This window comes from Siphateles boraxobius, unplaced genomic scaffold (assembly GCF_051911475.1).
Source record: "Siphateles boraxobius isolate OS27281-9 unplaced genomic scaffold, OSU_SipBor_1 13, whole genome shotgun sequence".
NCBI classification, from domain to species: domain Eukaryota; kingdom Metazoa; phylum Chordata; class Actinopteri; order Cypriniformes; family Leuciscidae; genus Siphateles; species Siphateles boraxobius.
Genome location: NW_027508733.1, coordinates 3,317,325 through 3,338,149, shown reverse-complemented (window position 1 = coordinate 3,338,149; position 20,825 = coordinate 3,317,325). Strand labels below are relative to the sequence as shown.

General features: G+C 37.6%; 1 protein-coding gene across 2 annotated transcripts in view; it reads left to right on the top strand.

Moving 5' to 3' along the window:
* The window catches only part of zfr2 (zinc finger RNA binding protein 2), a 34,506-nt gene extending 14,996 nt beyond the window's left edge, over positions 1-19,510 (top strand). Inside the window, exons 6-19 of one of the 2 annotated variants that reach the window (XM_077225982.1) lie at positions 284-466; positions 1,194-1,410; positions 2,842-2,972; positions 4,845-4,964; positions 6,988-7,133; positions 7,451-7,577; positions 8,508-8,710; positions 10,202-10,370; positions 12,034-12,181; positions 13,689-13,774; positions 14,734-14,829; positions 14,913-15,024; positions 18,726-18,823; positions 18,899-19,510. In XM_077225982.1, coding sequence (XP_077082097.1) covers positions 284-466; positions 1,194-1,410; positions 2,842-2,972; positions 4,845-4,964; positions 6,988-7,133; positions 7,451-7,577; positions 8,508-8,710; positions 10,202-10,370; positions 12,034-12,181; positions 13,689-13,774; positions 14,734-14,829; positions 14,913-15,024; positions 18,726-18,823; positions 18,899-19,072 — 2,010 coding nt within the window. In that variant the 3' untranslated portion in view covers positions 19,073-19,510. Of the gene's footprint in view, positions 1-283; positions 467-1,193; positions 1,411-2,841; positions 2,973-4,844; positions 4,965-6,987; positions 7,134-7,447; positions 7,578-8,507; positions 8,711-10,201; positions 10,371-12,033; positions 12,182-13,688; positions 13,775-14,733; positions 14,830-14,912; positions 15,025-18,725; positions 18,824-18,898 lie in introns of both variants that reach the window. The other variant, XM_077225981.1, reaches the window with a different exon arrangement.
* Positions 19,511-20,825: the final 1,315 nt, after the last annotated feature.

Here is a 20,825-nt window from a genome sequence, read left to right as displayed (position 1 = left end):
GAAATGGTGAAATGCTGGTGAATTGACTCTATAAAATTTAGAAACAATTTATATTTAAATAACAGCCTTGTTGTGCTTTTATTACTCACAGACACTAGTCCATATCACCATTTGATTCATTGTACAGCCCTACTTTTGATTCCAAAATTTCCCAAAATCCTTGACATTCCGTGTTATTCTGTGAATTCCATTTCTGTGACTAGATTCCATGATTCTGTCTGTTTTCTGCATCACTGAAGTGAACTTATTTCTTCACTGACATGGTTCCTGTGCTCTCCTGCAGACGTATCGAGAACATCTGGAAGGACAGAAGCACAAGAAGAAAGAGGCGTCCCAGAGTAGTGTCAGTCAGGTGACCAACGGGCCTCGCGGTGTGCAGACGCAGTTACGCTGTGAGTTGTGTGACGTCTCCTGCACCGGCGCTGATGCTTATGCCGCACACATTCGGGGATCCAAGCACCAGAAGGTGAGTTCAAGATTAGCATAATATGAAATAATAGTCTTGGAGAATTTTTTCCCCCTTTTTTTAAAGTTTATTGAAGCTTTAGACAAAAAAAAAAAAAAAATTATATATATATATATATATATATATATATATAAACAAGCTTGCATACAGTAAGTAAAAATATAAAATTATAATAGCTTGTAATGTAAATTAATCTTTATAACACAATAGAAGACTACTTACATAAAATGCATATAAATATCAGTCATCACTCTATATCTCTCAATAATATGTCTTAGTTAGATGAGATTTAAAATCTTAGCGTTATGATCAAAGCTCTGTAGTTTTAAAACCTATAATGCAATGCAATGATGATTGAGATCATAGATGTTACTAAAATGTAATGTATGGATAATCTATTAAACCTGACTTGCTTCGATCCAGTGAGTGTTCATCTTGAAATATTACTAACCGTGTAAAAGATATTCTTATCAATAAAGATTTCACAGCAAAAACAGACATGAAGCACGAGCTGAAGGTGGACGTTTGTACAATTATAGCAAAATATAGGCCTTTTAGTTAATGAAAAAGTATAAGCTATTAGTCAGATGACAAAAGGGATGTAGTAGATTGTGAAAAACACAAAAGTTTTGATCATGTTGATTACTTAGAGATTTGCTTTTGAACACGCTTTGTTCAGGCGTACTTGACTAATCTGAAATGCGTCTGCTGCCAAACTTTTCCTCAGGTCGTGAAGTTACACACTAAACTTGGCAAACCCATTCCTTCCACGGAGCCCGTTTTAGTGAGTTCCGCCTCTGTTGCCATGACGATGACTACTAGTAAAACTACGACGACGAGGACGACATCCGCTCCCACCGCTAAATCAGTGGCGCAGAAGATGCCAGCGGCGGCTCCGTCCAAACCTGTGAAAAAACCCACCGCTGCTAAAGTTGCCATCATCGGTGAGAGAATACTATCTTTCGTAATACTATCTGTGTTCAAAATAATTAATTTCATTTGAAATTCATTGGCAATTGCAAGAATTAATGTAAGAATGATTTACGCCAAAAATTATTCGCAATTGTAAGAATGATTTACGCCAAAATGTATTCTCAATTGCCAGAATTAATTAAAGGATGATTTACACAGAAATCTATTTGTAATTGCAAGAATTATTTTAAGAATGATTTTCACAGAAATGTGTTCGTAATTGCAAGAATTATTTTTAGAATGATTTACAGACATTTATTCATAATTGCAAGAATTATTTAAGAATAATTTACTTTAAATGTATTCACAACCGCAAGAATATTTTACAAATGATAAGTATGAGCAATAACAATAGTGAGTGCCTTTGGCAAGCACCCACTGATTATTTACTTAGAAATGTATTCACAACTGCAAGAATTATTTTATGAATCATTTACCAGGGATGTGATTTTTCCATAATTAGTGTGATGCAATGATGTCACTTTGCCTTAATTTAACCTTCGGCACAATCAGCATTCACACTGATCTCAGATATGGATGATATCTCCTCTTATACTGTATCACTCGCAAAACCCGCATGAGGAAATAGATGCTTTGCAGAAGAAGCATCTATTTATACACATTTGGTCGTCATGTTGCGGTAATTAAATCTTTCAGATTGAGACATGAAATCAACACATCCTTGCACAATCTTTCTGCTTCTGCTTTATAGAGTTGTGATATTTATTCCACATAATCTTACTCATCGGGTCATGAGGTAATGGATTCAGATAGTAATCATATCATACAACAAACTACACTCAGAAACTGAATTTAAGATGCATGTATTTTAATTACATATTAAATTTCCACATTTAAACAATGTTCATTCATACTTTGAACTAAATAAATAATTGTAAATTTCATGTTAAAGGGTTCATTTTCACTGTTTTCAACTAAAAACTAAAAACTTTTTATACATTTTGGCCATTTATTTACAGGACAACGGTGTGCACGTTTTTGAAACTGACACCGTTATCGTCTCTGTCTAAACTACAAAAGCTCAAATTTGTAAAAACGGTGACATCATGTGTATTACATGTCCAGTCTTTAATCTTTTCAAAGTGACATCGCCACCTACTGGCCTGACAGCAGAGTACAGCTTTTTTTAATCGGTTTCTCGGAAACTTAAAGGAAACGCACAGGAAAAACGTTTCTGTTTTTAGTACAACGTTGTCATGTAAATGTACCCTAATTTAATGTTTTGCTCGTTTCTTGGTAATTAATTGTGAAATTTACTAGCAATTTTTGAGTGAAATTTGGTAAAGAAACAAATGTTTGTCCCCAGTGTATGAACAGCCACGTTGCAGAAACATAAATGAAGTAAATTAGAAATAAATCTCCTAAAATCCATTTGTCTTCAGGCAGTCGAGCCTCAACAGCTGCTCCGGTGAAGATGGAGGAGGTGAAGCCTTCTTCGAGTGAGGACGAGGACGGTGACGGAGCAGGAGCTCAAGGAGACATTCAGCCTGTGGGACACGATTATGTAGAAGAGGTGAGACCACACTGACATCTGAACCCTGGTGCGCATCAAACAAACAGACTGAGACCCACATTTTCAGCTTACAAACAAACTCTGGTGCGGTTCGACTGAAATATGAACGTGACACGGACCAAAGACATCTAAACGAACTGAAAACAGGAAGTGATGTCACAAGATGGGACCCTAAAAACAGAGATCTGCAAACTTGACATATTGCAAACTTGTTTTTTTTTAGGGGGTGGGAGAAATCTTAGCACTTTTTCTCTTGGCCAATCGGAATCTTAGCACTTTTTCTCTGGGCCAATCGAAATCTTAGCACTTTTTCTCTTGGCCAATCGGAATCTTAGCACTTTTTCTCTGGGCCAATCGAAATCTTAGCACTTTTTCTCTTGGCCAATCGGAATCTTAGCACTTTTTCTCTTGGCCAATCAGAATCTTAGCACTTTTTCTCTGGGCCAATCGGAATCTTAGCACTTTTTCTCTTGGCCAATCGGAATCTTAGCACTTGCGTCAGAATCTTGAAGCACACAGCGTCAACTGAGCTCGCCATTGGATGAGGCACCCGACTACCACGCGAGTCTGATGGAAACTCATAACGTGAAGGAATCTTATGTGAAATTCGTGGTAAACTTCACAATAATAATTGGGAATGTGCTAATTAGACAGTAGTGAGACCACAGACGTCTTTCGGGCTGTTGTGATCTTTTTTTGGCACTCTAATGATGCGTGAGTGTGACAGTCACACAGATCGCTGTGAACCGATCACCTGTTCCGCTTTACAGCACCACAAAAAAATATGAATGAACTCAGGGCTCGACATTAACGCTTGTGCTGGACAAGGGGAATTTTTTGGAAGGGCAAGTGAAAGATAATTTTACTTGCCCGACCGGACAAGTAGCTTAACTTTAGTGACAAAAAATAACCAGGCCAGACCTGCATCGAGAAGCATCGAAACGCAAGAATGATTGTGATTTTATTACATTCAATGTAAGCAGCGATTGATAATGGGTAGTGTATTTCTGGGAACAATGTCGCGTTGTTTTTGTTCTATTTCACCAACGAAAATGTTTCCAAAGGGAAGCAACAGCAGCGCGGTGTTTTGTTACTGAATGATTCAGCGTTTTGAACGAATCTTTTGTATGAATGACTCAATGATTCACTAATTAAGGCAATCACTTGCCGCCACCTATTGGCAGTTTAGTAATCATGTTTAAGTGTTGCATTTTTTTTTTTTATTTAAAACATTTATTTAAAACATCAATCTCATAACATTATTTATTGCAGTTGTAATTTTGGGTAACAGCCCTATGTCTTATTATTCTAACTGAATTTATTGATCAAATGTAAGAATTTGACATGAAAAATGATGCATACATTTAATAAGGTAATAAAAATTCTCTTTATAAAAATAAATAACACTCTGGGGTAAACACCTCAAATATGAAGATTTAAGTTTGTAAAATCTGAAAATATTGCTTCAGAATAAATATATTTACACCACCAAAAAAATCCCCCCCCTCCCGTACATGGTACAGTACATACAATTTGCTTTGTACTGTAACTGATAGGACCCAAGTCCTACCAATAACCGAATAAATGTTAAGGTTTGGTGTTAAAAATGGCAGTGTGAATGCTAAGCGAACCAGGACTAAATGTATAATTTTCTCTTTGGTCCGGACCAAAAGAATCTAGTGAACCGAACTACAAGTGTGAACACACTCTAAATGAATGAGTCGAATTGGTTCGCAAATCAGATTCATTAGCAAATCAGCTTGGATCAAAAGTGTTTTCTTTAGTAAATGTGTGTGATGCATAAGGCTAACTGGATATTTGTTCATCCGTTAAGGGCTTTAAGTCTTTGAATCATGTGTTTTCCCTCCTCAGGTTCGAAATGACGACGGTAAGGTGATTCGCTTCCACTGTAAACTGTGTGAATGCAGTTTCAACGACCCCAACGCTAAAGACATGCACCTGAAAGGACGGAGACACCGGCTGCAGTACAAGGTAACACATCACCCCCCAAAAAACATCATGACATGCCACAATAACTATATGCCTGTCACTGAATAATCAAGCGATTTGAATATTTGACTCGTTTTAAAGGTGCAGTGTGTGATTTTTAGCGACATCTAGTGGTGAGGTTACGAATTGCAACCAACAAAAGTTACGGTGGCCGGCAGGAAATTCTTATTCGCTGAACTAAGCTTGCACGAAGAGCAACATAGTAACGAAACGCGTTTGTCCGTTTAGGGCTACTGTAGAAACATGTCGGCGTATTCAATGTAAGGGAACCAGCGGTGTGTGTAGACAGAAACTGCTCATTCTAAGGTAATACAAATATAACGGTTCATTAAGTAAGGTCTTTATACACCACTGAAAACTTTTTTTTCAAGGTAGTGACGAAACGTGCTGTGTGTTCGCTGTAGGCTACAGTAGAAACATTACGACACAATATGTCGACCTCCATAGAAGGGGGCGCCCGCGGTTATGGAGATATAAATGTCTCATTCTAAGTAGGCCTGTCGTGATAGTCAATATAGATCAATTAATCGCACGATGAGCTCGAAAATGAGCTCGATAATTTCCATTTGCATGCTTGTTTGTTTTCCTCGTCTCTCTCTCTCTCTCTCTCTCTCTCTCTCTCTCTCTCTCTCTCTCTCTCTCTCTCTCTCTCTCTCTCTCTCTCTCTCTCTCTCTCTCTCTCTCTCTCTCTCTCTCTCTCTCTCTCTACCAAAGAGACTGGATGACAACTCTCGTTGAACCCTCTTTTTATTTGCCAGGTCTTTTCTGTGGGGAGGCAGCACCTGTCAGTCACATGGCAGGGTTTCCCATACGTTCATTTATTTGTGGTATCAACGCTGACCGACACACATTGATTTTCGAATGTTTTTTTTTTACTAAGCCTATTTAAAATCGTATTTGATTGCAGAGCGCCGTAGCGCATTCGCATTACCTCTCGCTCGTCCCTCTCTCTCTCTCGCGCGCGCGCGCTCCCTCTCCCTCATATGATTCGCCGTCTAGGGCTTAAATCAAACTTCATTCACGCACACATATATGGAACACTTGCATACACATATACTAAGTAGTCAAACATGCATGTATACTGCTGAATGCTCAAACAAATACATATGAAATGCACAACGACACACCTAAAGTCGCTCACGCACATACACGCAAACTCTACACACACGAGATGCGAGCACACACAAACTCTCCGCGCTCATACTCATATGAGACGCATGCTCACACAGTCTATGATGCTTATGATTCTCAGTGTGAACGGAAGTCACACATTGGTAAGTGCTAACAGAGAATGAGAGTCCATTGCTTTTATTGTTTTTGGTTTTGTTCATTTATTGCGGATATTTAAAATGTTTTCAGTATTAAATAGTCTTTAGAAATAAAAGTTTATTGATCTTTGAAAAGGTGTACCTGCATTGTTATGCCATTATCATTATTTTAGATGAAAATGGTCTCAGAACGACAATATTATCGTTTATTATCAATATTATTTTTTATCGCAATAATTTCTTGGAACAATTTATCGTCTAGTAAAATTTGTTATTGTGACAGGCCTAATTCTAAGGTAATACAAATACAAATATGACGGTTCATTAAGTAAGGTCTTTATACACCACTGAAAACTTATTTTTCAAGATAGTGATGAAAGGCGCTCTGTAGCGCTGTGTGTTCGCTGTCGGCTACGCTAGAAACATGACCACACAATATGTCGACCTCCATAGAAGGGGGCGCCCGCGGTTATGGAGATATAAATGTCTCATTCTAAGGTAATAAAAACATAACGGTTCATTATGCAAGGTCTTTATACACCAATGAAAACATAGTTATGGATCTTATATTGCATTTCTGTCAATAGATCCTCAGAAATTTTACACATTGGACCTTTAAGTTCATGAACTCAGATTATTCACAACAAATGAATAATAAGTCTGATATCAGTGCAAAAACAGCTGCACATATCAAGGTTGCAGTTATTGACCAGTTTCTTCCCCTTATTATTTATTAGAAAAAAGTGAACCCAGACCTCCCTGTGGAGATCAAGCCCAGCAATCGAGCGCGGAAGCTTCTGGAAGTCAAGCTGCGTAAACAGAAGCAGAAGTCTGTGCTGAAGAGACACCAAGAGGACGAGCAGCGCTGGCACATGGAAATGAGGTCATCCTCTGCTTTCCCGCCATTTCTGACGTTGAAACGTTTATTGTACATTTCAGAAAGCCTTTTCACTGCAAGTCAGAATATTTAGCATGACAAAAATATGCACAAAAATAACAACATGCATTTCAATTACATCAATTACTTCATTCAGAGTGCAAAACATACTGTTGTTTATTTCATGTTCATTTATAAGCATTTTTTTATGTTAACAACTGGAAATGTATTATCTACTGTAAATAATATCTATATAATCATTTAATTTTGATGTTGCTTACGACAGCATGATTATATCCTGATTTCTCTGTGTGGTCCAGCAGGAGGTACGAGGAGGACATGTACTGGAGGAGGATGGAGGAGGAGCAGTTATACTGGGGGGATCAGAGGTGCAGGATGGCTCCGCCTCCTCTGATGGGCCGACCCAACATGCCGGTGCCGCCCCTACTGGTCAGTTGACGCATTGACCACAATCAAGGGCATTCTCAGATTGGATATTTCTCAGACAGACCAAAACAGATGCTAGAAGATAGTTGAAGGATTAGTTCACGGTAGAATAAAAATTTCCTGATAATTTACTCGCCCCTACGTTATAAATTATGGTTTTTGAGGAAAATATTCCAGGATTTTTCTCCATATAGTGACTTCAATGTGGCCCAACGGGTTGATGGTCCAAAGTGTAGTTTCATTGCAGCTTCAAAGTCTCGACACAATCCCAGCCGAGGAATAACAGTCTTATCTTGACAAACCAGCGCTCATTTTATAAAAAAATAAATATTTATATACTTTTAACCACAAATGCTCGTCTTGCACTAGCTGTGATGCGCCACACATTACGTAATCACGTTGAAAAGTCACGCACAAAGACTAAGTCAAACCCCATTTACAAAAATGTAATAATAATAATGTAATATAACGATGTTGGACGATTTAGTTTTTGCCCTACTCTATATTTCCCGCATACGCCCGGTTACCGCCTAAACTTTCCAACGTGATTACGTAATGCGTGAAGTCTTGGACGTACAAGATGAGCATTTGTGGTTAAAAAGTGTATAAATGTTTATTTTTTTAGAAAATGAGCGATGGTTCTAGATGCGACTCTTATTCCTCGGCTGTGATTGAGAGACTTTGAAGCTGCACTGAAACTCACATTTGGACCTTCGATCCGTCGGACCGCATTGAAGTCACTATATGGAGAAAAATCCTGGAATGTTTCCTTTAAAAACCTTAATTTCTCTTCGACTGAAGAAAGAAACACATGAACATCTCGGATGACGTGGGGAGAGTAAATTATCAGGAAATTTTTGTCCTAAAGTGAACTACTCCTTTAAGTGTGTACAAGCTTTTATTAAATGGTAAACCGCACCAATTTTTCTTCAGCCCGTGCGGCGGCCAGATTCGCCCGACGACCGGCACGTCATGGCCAAGCACTCGGCCATCTACCCCGTGGAGGAGGAGCTTCAGGCCGTCCAGCGAATCGTCTCGCATTCTGAGCGCGCTCTCAAACTGGTGTCTGATTCGCTGCTGGAGAAGGAGGCGTGTTCTGCGGACGACGACGCCCACGACGACGTGACGGACAAACAGTGAGAACTTTTACCGGCTAGCTGACTTTATACTGTTGAATTGTAGCGGGACGTTTAGATTTGAGGCCCGTTCACACGAAGGACGATAACGATAAAGATATAGTAGTAAAAATCGTTCTCAGTATTAAAGAATAGCAGAGTTCACACCAGAGCTATAACGATAACGCCATTGAGAAAGGCCGATCACTTTCAGAACGATTTTTCCCCTCAGCTGTTGAACGATAAAACACTGACAGCCAATCAGAATCCATTCTAATTTAAGGGTTCGCGCATTTAAAATGGTAGACGACATTGGACTGTTTGACATGTCAAGAAAATGGATATGGAAAACAATCGTTCCTAGCCTCGGAATAACCGGTGGGAAGTATTACCTCAGGCATCCAGCGCTTGTTTCCACAGCATTGTCTTAGTTTCTTTGAGGTTGCGTTGAAAAAGACTAGGTGTTGTTTTTATTCCACTATATTGACTACTTCAGCTAAATTCATTGTTAGATTGTTAGATCGATTACACTAGCTTCACTCAAAACATAGCATGCTGAGGACATCTGCTGGTTAAAGCGTGTAAATGCAACAAGAGCAGCAAAAACATGTTCAATGGCGTTCTACACACTTTGAAACCGCAGCGCGCGAGCTTAGAATAAACTGACGTTGGGCCCTATTTTAACGATATAAGGTGGTCTAAAGCGCAGGCCGCAAGTGCACTTAGCACTTTTGCTAGTTTAACGACAGGTAAAATGGTCATGGTCTAAAAGGGTTGTCTCTATTCTCTTAATGAGTAATGGGTGTGTTTTGGGCATAATGTGCAATAAACCAATCAGAGTCTCATCTCCCATTCCCTTTAAAAGCCAGTCGCACTCGCGGCATGGCGGATTCGCCGTTTACATGGAGGAATTTACAAGCGGAAAGACTGAACGCTTCTCTAGTGAGGAAACGGATCCACTCGTGCGCTTGTGTGTGTGTGTGTGTGTGTGTGTCTGTGTGTGTGTGTGTGCGGTTAAAGAACAGACCATCTATGGTACAAGCCGGATTCCACCATATCTTTATGTACACAATATTAATCTTTTACATTTTAATATTTGGCATGTTTGTGTGCTGCTGGGCATCCCTGTGTGTGTAATAAGCAGAGTGTGCGTGTGTGTGTAATAAGCAGAGTGTACGTGCCTTGTGGACCTGCCTATAGACCCACATTACTAACGTGCTTTTTAAATAACAAAAACAATATTGCGCCATTGATTTTAGACCAGGTTTCAGTTGGTCAAATAATTTCCTCAAAATAGCAACGAGCCAATAATGTGCCTGAACACACCTCATTTTCAGACCAGACCAGCTGATGCCCATGGGCGCACAAATGCATTTTGTGTGTTTACCCGGTGTGTATGATACGGCCCGTTATCTTTCGTTAGTTTGGACGCAAATATAGTTATCGTTATAGTGATCTTTATAGTTCTCGTTCTCGGTGTGAAAGGGCCTTTCCGCTCTTCCTCCCGGGCAGGTCTGAGTCTCAGGCTCGAGTTCTCAAAGGAGTCATGCGTGTGGGAATCCTGGCTAAAGGTCTCCTCCTGCGCGGTGACAGAAACGTGCAGCTCATCCTGCTAGCGGCCAAGAAACCCACCGTCACTCTCCTGAGAACCGTGGCGGAGCAGCTGCCCAAACAACTGGCGGTAAGAGTGTCTTCTTTTGAGCTTGCGTCGTTATGTCGAAGCTACTGAAAAGCATTATTGATCTGTTGATACTCATATCTTTGCACTTGTGGTTTTATCACCTTGTTTCTCTTCTTTTTGGCTGTTTCATGCTGGAAATCACCCACATGAGAAATTTCTTGACAGGTCTATTTATAGTGACATGTAGTGTCTGCGGTTAATTTCGCCTAAATGTGGCTTTGTGAGATTCACAACCAAGCTTTAAGAAATTGAACAACAGAATCAGAAGGGAAATTTTTATATATGTGTGTAAATATGTATATTAAGTGTTAATATTTAAATGTATTCCAAAAACTTAAAATCGAAACATATTTTGCATAAAGTTGAAGTATATTTTTAGTTTTTATTTGACAAGTAAACATTTTCCCTAAAATGTCATTACTATGATTCCATCCACCTATTTTTGTTGCGCATTTTGGGATATCACATTAAAAAAAACGCCGGATGGAAATGCCAAAATACGCATCGAAAAAACAAATGCTTTCAGTCTGGGATAATTATTTTTATCCGATAATAAGACGTGTGCATTAAACTGCAATGGAAACACATTTACCAAGTAAAATCCGTTGATGTGCAACAAAAAAAAAACGTCAGTGACTTTTCTTCAGGCTGTGATTGGATAACTGGACTAACCAGCGGACCAATGGCATCGCAGCATCTCAAATGTTGGTTTGGTGGATCTGAAACACCTGAGTCAAGGTCTGTCATCACAATGATTTGGCTTAACTCCCTCCAGAAGCGTCTCACATGATTGCGTTCACAAACACGGCGTTTATTGCGTTTCGTCTGGCACTCTGGGACTCAAGTCAATTATAATGGAGGAAAAAGAGCCACAGTTTCTTCCCCGATTGCAGCAACTTCCAATTTCATTACAGATATTTTGCGCCAATTTCCCAGAGAGTGATGATTTTGTTCTCTTGAACACGTGAGATGGAAACTGTGCTTTTAATCGCAAATGTTTTATGTGATATTCGCAACTTTGGATGGAAACATAGTTATTGATGCAGAGAATAAAAATCATTACCGTAACACAGACAATTGTTCTTTCCAGCATTTCTTTTTTACAACCAGCATACATTTTGTACAATACTATCAATAATTACGTATGAAAGTTAAATTTAGTTCACATTACGTTAATGAGATTGTTGTGCATTGCGGTAATCACTAACTACGAGGGGAAAATGTGATGCATGCAATTAAAATAATGTCAACAAACCTTTCTGATCTTAAAAACATGCTTTATTTACTTGATGCAGTATATCATTTCTTATTTTTTCCCTTTTGATTTTAGGGATGAAATACGACCCAGACACATTTTGGTCGTTTATCATGTGATCCACTCATATATTATTAAAAAATCACTGCAAATAAATGAGCTTTTTACTCTGCTGCTGCTTTTGTGGTCCGTGTATCTTTAACTGATCTTTAGTTCCTCTGCCTGGTTACGACACCTACAGAGAGAGACTGGGGCGTGTACTTCATTCACATTTACATCGCCATTTAACCTGTGCATTATGGGAATATATGGCTCCAGTGGGACTATAAGGGACATAATACAGAGCCCATTTACTCGGGGCCCCCGCTGTCTCCTCTGTTGTAATGCAAGTGTCCTTTTAACCGGCAGACCTTTTCTGAAGATCAGTATGAGGTGCAGGTACACCCTGAGGAAGCCAACATCGTCATTTTTTCAAGCAAGGAACCAAAAATGCAGGTCACCATCTCTCTTACCTCGCCAGTGATGCGCGAAGACCCCGTCCCCAACATGGAGAAAGGTTAGAGAACCCGTGCTTTCCCTCAGCAGCACTATATGTGTTCCCTTTGGTTTAAAAAAGAAAAGAAAAAACAACAACAAAAAAAACAAGGATATTTCCATGCAGAAAAATTTTCCATCACTGAATTGGCCTTCCTGTTCATTTTTATTCCCCTTCCCCGCCTTCATTTTCTTTTCTTCTTTTCTTTCGGTGGAGTCCATTATTTGCCCTCGTTCGGTTTTGCGTTGCTTTCTGAAAGTGTTTTAAGGAATAAAAAACAGGATCTCTGACCTTTCTTTACCACTGTGGCGCAATATTGTACAAGTTGTGTTGTAAGACTTCAGGATGAGAACGAATTTTAGCTTTGACCACAAACTTTTCCATGCCATATATATATATAAAATGAATAACTTGGCATGTAAATTATAAATATATATATAATAAAAGTGGCGGTAAATGTTGGGAGTGACAATCGCATTTATTTTTTGCATGTGCACAGGAAACAGAAGTCGCTCCCCCATTCCTGCAAAATTGTGATTGTTGACATTTTCATAAGATACGTCGTTTTTAACATTTTAAAACACTTCAAGAATTAAGTTGCTAACATTATTGTTAGTAACAATTTACATAATAGTTTTATTTTTATTGAATTCATTAGTTTTATTGAATTTATTTGTTTTATTTTAAAGTAACCATAACATTCGCCATACAAATGTATGTAAATTCAGTTGCAACTACCTTATTTTTTATTATTTCGTAAAAACAAGCTATTTTTTCATACAGCGATGCAGTTGTGAAATGCATTTGTCACTCCTGTAAATAAACTCTGTGGCCACTAATGCACTGCAATATTTTGGGACTGACGATGTATGAATAGTTTTAATAGTTTTTCATAGTGATAACAGCAAAATTTGGGAGTTTCATGTTTGTAAATAAGACTAAATCTAAACTACAGTTGAACTCGATTGGCATTTTCAACCCAACCGACGGAGAACATGTATTTTATCATCCACCACGTGAAACAATTCGTCCTTTCATCCTGAAGTTTTTGAACAGTGACCTCAAACAACCTCTGAAATTCCGACTTGTAACCTGAGGTCATTGTGTAGACTGTTTAATTTTGCTAACGATATTCTCAATTCTGTTTCTTTCAAACCACCAAACGGTTCTCTATATTTGTCCTGTTTGGGTTTGTTAATCATTCGCCCTCGGCTGCATTTACAGACCCAAGCAATAATACTTTCCATTTACATCTTTTGCATAACATTGCAACAATTTTTTTAGGAACCTGGACGTGTTGGAAAAACCCCCTTGTATTGTGACATTTTGGTGTAGTCACTTTTTTTTTGTTTTGATGCGTGTTGTAATGATCACATTAACACTACCTAGTTACCTAGACAAATCCCCTAGAAAACTTTTTGTTTTATTTACTTCACAATAATTTTATAACAATATCTACTTACTTTGTTATTACCATTACTAAAACATTAAATACAATTGATGACGTTCCCTACGTGTGTCCTCGCAGTGGCAGAGAAAGACCCTCCGGATGTCCTCAACAGGATCAAGTGCCTTGAGTATTTAGCGGCTCTGCGACATGCTAAATGGTTTCAGGTAAAAAAAAAGAAAATAAGGCCTTCGAAAGTTTCTTTTTTTTTTTTTAGGATAGGTGTGAATTGCACTTCATATTTTAGGGCAGTTCACATGTAATCAACCTTGCGATTAGTGTCGGAGAAACTGAGGTTGCTACACTACAAGCTACTCACACTAAACTTAAATTATAAAGTAGTTACATACAGATGTAATGTAAAAAAACTGAAAAAGTAATAGCTATTCTTCAAGTTTCTAGCAGAAAGTTACTAAATACAGTGAGTTTAAGCTCCAGATTTACTTGATAGCTTAGATATGGCTATAGGGAAAGCTACACTTAGCTACTAAGAAAGCTACTGGCTTTAGCCTAAACCTGAAACATACTTTACGCTTCTATAAACGCAACTTTGATTTAATTCGTAGTTGCACTTCTAAATGTGCCTGAACGCAATTAGTAACGTATCGCTAGTGCATCTTGTTCTTAGTACTGTAACAAATGTGTTTAGTGGACATTAGCGTAAACTTTCGTCTACTGTCAGTTTTTTCTCTGAAGTCGACGACTGTCATGATGGAAAAACAATTAGAAACTAATATCGTGATGCATTGCGAATTCTCGTTATTTCCACTAGGGGCGCTATAGTGTACGTTAGCTAAACTAGTTCTCTTCTAAAGCCAGTTTTCTCTCAGGTCAACTGTGGTCATAGCAGAACAACAATTTTAGTTAATGTAAGTATAATAAGTTGATTGTCAACATGATTGCTTGCTAGTTACCTGAATAATAAGTTACCGCTAAGCATTTTCAATTGAACTGTTAGCTTAAAGTGTTTGCATACTTAAAGTATGTTTCTGACCTTTGACTCAACCGTCGTTCAGAACAGTGTAATTGTATTAGCACTTTAGCATTAGCACTTATGGTTATATTAACTACTGAAATGCAATTTTTAGCTATGATTATGTCGCATATTAATGATTTTTGTCCACAGGCTCGGGCAAACGGCCTTCAATCTTGCGTCATCATTATTCGGGTTCTGCGGGACCTGTGTCAGCGTGTACCTTCCTGGGGCAAGATGCCCGACTGGGTCAGTTAGCCTTGTTTGCTAACAGTGATTTTAGCTTCCGCTAATAATGGTCATTATAAATAATGTGTTTTTCTTTCCCGAAGGCTATGGAACTGCTGGTGGAGAAAGCCATTAGCAGTGCAACCGGTCCGCTAGGTCCCGGAGAAGCTCTGAGGAGGGTCCTCGAGTGCATCACCACTGGGATTCTCCTGCCTGGTAGGACTTATTTTAGTAACGTTTATATTTATACTGCTGTAGTATTTATAAAACATTTGAATTAGCTTTTATTTTTAATATTTCTGTTTTCATTTTAATTCTAGTTTAAGATTTAGTACTTCTGTCTGGCTTTTGGCATTTTTATTAATACTTGTTTTCCTAAAAATTTATATTTACTATTTCTAAAATTTATTTTTACCATTTTATTTGTGGTCGACCGATATATCGCCATGGCCGATATATCGGCCGATATTTGGCTTTTTTAAAATATCGGCATCGGCCGATAAGTTTTTCTGATTGGCCGATGTGTTGGAAGCGGGACTTTTATTTTGACGACACTGCAGACTTTTATTTTGACGGGCGGCGCTGAGAACACCAGCACCTGAGAAGAGAACGCCAGCGCCTGATCACACAGCGCTCACTCACATTCTCCGTCTTCATTAGTTTACGATCTCTGTCAGTCAGATCTAATACTTTGTTAGACAGAACCGGTGGCTACAGAACTGGTCAAAGAAAGTAAATGGAATGCCAAAAAGTAATACGTTTGCTTTTATATTATTTGTAACCGAAAAGGCAAACAATCAGCCTAAAATACTTTCTCATTTACCGTCAACATTCAGCAAATGCACATCTACATAATTTAAACAAATCTCTGAATATCTAATAAACATGTAATTTCACAAACCTTGCAGATTTAATTGAATCCAGCTGTGATATCTTGTGAAGTGTGCATTTGTAGTAGGGCTGCAACTAACGATTATTTTGATAATCGATTAATCGGACGATTATTTTTTCGATTAATCGGATAGAAATTAAATTAGATTTTTTTTTATTATAACTAAATAAAACCGTAAATCAGGGTATTTATGTGTAAAAGTGTACTTTAAAAAGTGCAAAAGCCACACATTGAGTTTTACTAATATCAATATTTGCATTGTTTTTAATGATAATTGCTGATGGCAAGTTGACAAACATGATTATTGTTAAAAAAATTATATCCAACATATTATGTTTTAACACAATTTTTGTTAAAACAAATTTACACAGACATGTTGTTCAGATGTGAATATCTGAACTAAAAACAAACTAAAAACATCTAAAATATATAATTCATTTAATTTTTATTTAAAATTAATTATATATAAGGAATATAAGGATAAAGAATATAATATATATATTATATATAATATATAAAAGAATAATATAAGGATAAATTGATTAAATAAATATAGAAAGACTGAAAACAATTGTGTGAACGTAGAGCCGCAGTAGATCGCGTTTGAAAAACAATTAAAACTTAGTAGACAAATGCTATAAAAAGAGAACGGAATGGAGGTAACGTTACCCAGCAAGCTAACAGGCTTGAGTAAAGGACAGGAGAAATTATGCATTAGTGCACAAGCATTCGCTGAAAACCACTGAGTACAGTGACTAAAAAACAATATTTTACTGCTGCTGTTATTAACTGCCTTTGTATTTAGTGCTTCACTTTGTAAACACCGTTTTAATTTAACCTATTTCTGCGGTAGCGCTATTTTAATCCATCACTTACGTTGCGAGCGAACTGATTGCACAACCTGATGCTCGAGACAAAATACAGACATCCCGGAAGTCCCGGGAGTCTCCCGCATATTGATTGCGGCTCCCTGATGCCTGCGAATTAGTTCAAACTCCCGAAATCTAGAGCGCGCAAGCAAGAGCGCCTGAGGGAGAGAGACCTTGGGTGCTTCTCATTTCTTATTTGTGCATCCTCGTTTCCTTTCCTCGCTTTCCTTTCCTAGCGCCTCAGCTCCACCCCCTGTAGGTTGTAAGGGAAGGACGCAAGGAAAGAAAATGAGGACGGAGGAATCGAATGAAAGCTTTTTTTATACATTGGAATACTTGATCACTCGAGCGTCACTTCATAGCGTCATCAGCAGCGCTCAAAGGATCTGCCCTTATGTTGTTGAAGCTTGTTTATTTAAGAAATTCATAATGAATAATAATAAAGCAAGATACCCTGCTGAAATGTGAGATGTGTGGTTTATATAAACTGCAAAGGTAAAGTATAAATTCAAATTATTGTGACCGATGTGAAGGGGGAGGAGAATATATACGTGCGTCACGTTTAGTCAATAAAACACTTCCGCATAGGATACACCTGTGTATCCTCGCTCATGACTCCTCTGAAAGCCTCCTCACTCCTCACTCCTCGACTCGTCGCGGTGCAATTAGAGAATTGAGATTTCCTTCAAGATGGCTGTGCTTGATTGGTTTCCGGGTCATAGGATGGAGGACGGAGGAGCGAGGTGACGAGGAGGGATATTGAGAAGCACCCATCGCGTGTGTGTGCGTACCAGTAAACGCTCCCCGTGACGTAAGCAGACCAACTAATCGATAATGACATTCGTTGACAACGATTTTCATAATCGATTATAATCGATTTTATCGATTAGTTGTTGCAGCCCTAATTTGTAGCCTGCATAAACGTGTACCTGCGAGTGACGGTCCGTGCGAAGTGAGTGAATGCGAACTGAAGATCAGCTTCACAGGAGACGCGATCGAAAAACTTTAAATCCTTCATTTTAAAATATGCTGTGCTATATCCAGTGGCCCACTGTGTCTTATTCATGTCGTTTTCACTGTGTGCTGTATGTAAAATTTGCGTTACCTTGTCAAAAGTAAAAAAAAAAGTCTTTATTTGAAAAAATATGATTATCAGTGATTACTGATTAATCACCAGATTACTGAGTGCCCTGTTACAGTGTTTACTTCCTTTTTATTCACATATTCATATATTTTTAAACAATTACTTTATTTGTGAAAAATTCTGTAATAGGATTGCAGATTCAAGAAGTTGCCATCTAAAGTATAGGGCCTAAGCATGTTTATTTTAAAGATTTTTAAATATTTATTAAATTTATCAAATTTATTAAAAATTGATTTATATAAATATAAAGTGTGTGTGTGTGTATGTATGTGTATATATATATATATATCGGCTTTATATCGGCCATCGGCCACCCTGCTCTCTAAGATATCGGCATCGGCCATCAAAAAACCCATATCGGTCGATCACTACTTTTTATTGTTTTAGTATTTCAATTTTACTTATTTTATTTCAGTTAGTTGTTAAGTCAACATTTCTAATTTTCGCTTAAATTTTCTAAGTTTACGTTTTTCTTGTAATATTTATTTCATATAGAAGCCAAGGCAACATTTCTCATTTATGTTTTCTAAGTTAAAGTTATTCATCTAATATTTAATTCAGTTCACTGCCAATGCAACGTTTCTAAGTTCTGTTTAAGTTTTTCATCCAATATTTATTTAGGTTAGTTGCCAAGGCAATATTTCTAAGTTTTGTTTACATTTTCTAAGTCTAAGTTTTTCATCTAATATTTATTTAATTTAGTTGCCAAGGCAGCATGTATAATTTTCGTTTTGAGTTTTATACGTTTTTCATCTGATATTATTTAATTTAATTGCCAAGGCAACATTTCAAATTTTTCATTTGTTTTTCAAAGTTTAAGTTTTTCATCTAATATTTATTTTGGTTAGATGCCAAGGCAACATTTCTAATTTTCGTTTGAAGTTTTTTAAGTTTTTCATCTGATATTTATTTCAGTTAGTGGCCAAGGTAATTTATAATTTCCGTTTAAGTTTCATATGTTTTAAGTTTTTCATCTAATATTTATTTGATTAAATGTCTCTCCAACGCTCAGATGGTCCAGGTCTTCTCGACCCCTGTGAGAAAGGTCAAACGGACTCTCTGGGGAGCATGTCGAAACAAGCTAGGGAAGACGTGACCGCTAGCGCACAGGTACTGAACGTGTGACTTGCCAAAGTTTCCATCCATTTCATTGTAGCTATTCTGACAGCGTTGTCTGTTTTTCAGCACGCACTGCGACTGCTGGCTTTCCGTCAGATCCATAAAGTTCTGGGCATGGGCTCCTTGCCGGCCTCTAAAGCTGCAGCTCGAAACCGCAAGAGGCGACGAGAGGGCAGCGACCCCGGCGAGGGAGAAACCGACGGAAAGAAGGATAAAAAAGATGATTCGAACCATCCTTGAGATGTCTGCGTACTCCTCTACGTCCTTTTAAATGTATAAATATCACCCAAAGAGGAAAAAATAACACTTCCGTTTTTTCAAAAGGACAAGAAATGGAAAAAACAGTTCCTCTTTTATGATGTAATACGTCGCTCTATTACATCTGAGCTGAAAATAAGCCGAAAAGCTCATGAGGTTCAAATCGACATATAAAATAAACTGAGTTACTGAACGTCACATTAGCTCTATTAGGCACTTTCACATATTAATGGCACTTAATTAAAAGCTTTAATTGTCTCGACACAGGCCAGTCTTTTTTATGTTTACATCAAATATATAGTGGGGCCTAAAAGTCTGAGAACACATTGAGATTTTTATTTTTCACACATTTCAACGTTGAAATAAACACGTTTTATGATTTAGAAAAATGTAAAACAATTATTGTAACAAAATAAGAAATATTTTAGATTCTGCACTCTCCATAACTAATGAAATGAAGGCAAGTTAATAACATTGAATATGTAAATGGAGAGTCATTTACGCAAATTGTTATAATTTGATAAAAAATATATATATATATTTTGGGGGGAAATGTAAAAGTCTCAGACTTTTGGATCCCACTGCATATAAAACAAAATATTTAGATATATATATTTATGAATATAAATGAGTTTTATTCTATATAATATTATTATAATGTATTATATAATAATATTATGTATGATGTGAATGCAAAGAAATTTGTTGTATCTTTAAAAAATTTCGTTTTTAAAATAGGTAGTTAGTAGTATTCACTAATAAGCTGTTTAAAGCGACACGGATCAGCTTCGTGTGGTTGTTATTAACCCAACACTGGATTTATACACGTTTAGGTTTCAGATCTGTAACCGCTTGAGGGCAAAAATAAATCACGCGGTGGACAAACATAGACTTATTACGTCTCTACTATCGTTATTTTTATTTGCATACTGAATAATCGCTCATTTCACAGTGAGAAGCTGGCGTTTCCACAGGGTATCGAAGTGTTGTTCTCTAGCGAACGACTCGATTAGTTTCACGAGTCTGTGGTTCTTCACACGTGCCTGCGGTAAAGATTTAAAGTACTTGAAATGTGAACGAGGAGGTGAATTTACGGTTCTTCATATTGCAATATAATATAATGTAATACCTCTCTATTCTTAAGTTTTTTATACAAAAGAGTAAAGTCTAACGAGAGATGCGCACTAGGAAGTTTGCTGTTAGTACATTGATTATTCACATCGCCTGAATTACGTTCTCCACCTGTTTTTATGTATAATGTAATCGATTCCCGGCATTTTTAAATGTTCCTGCTGAGTGTTTGTTCTCGTTTTGTAGGACTGTGAAAAAAATATATTGTGATCTTTCATTTGGAATATCGGTGTAGTGCTGCTTAACTAAATAAACAGGAAAACGAGCAGACTAAACTGTGTGTCTGTGTCTGTTTTGGCTCGATTTGAAGCAAGTCTGCTGTTATTTTTTGTTGCTTTATATTTTTGCCATCACGTATGGTCATAAAGGGGGTGGAAAACCACGTCAGAGCTGCGATATGAGGAGGAAGTGAGCTTGTGTGTAATAAACCTCTGTTGAGTGTGTAACCCCTCACATGGACTAAGACACAAGCAACACAATCTTCTCTAAACCAAGTGAGTGAAACGACTCTTGAAAACATCAAGGACATCATTTAAGTTGGTTTTAACTTCATGCTGCACTGTTACTGGATTTAGAAAGATAGACTACTATACTACTTGGCTAT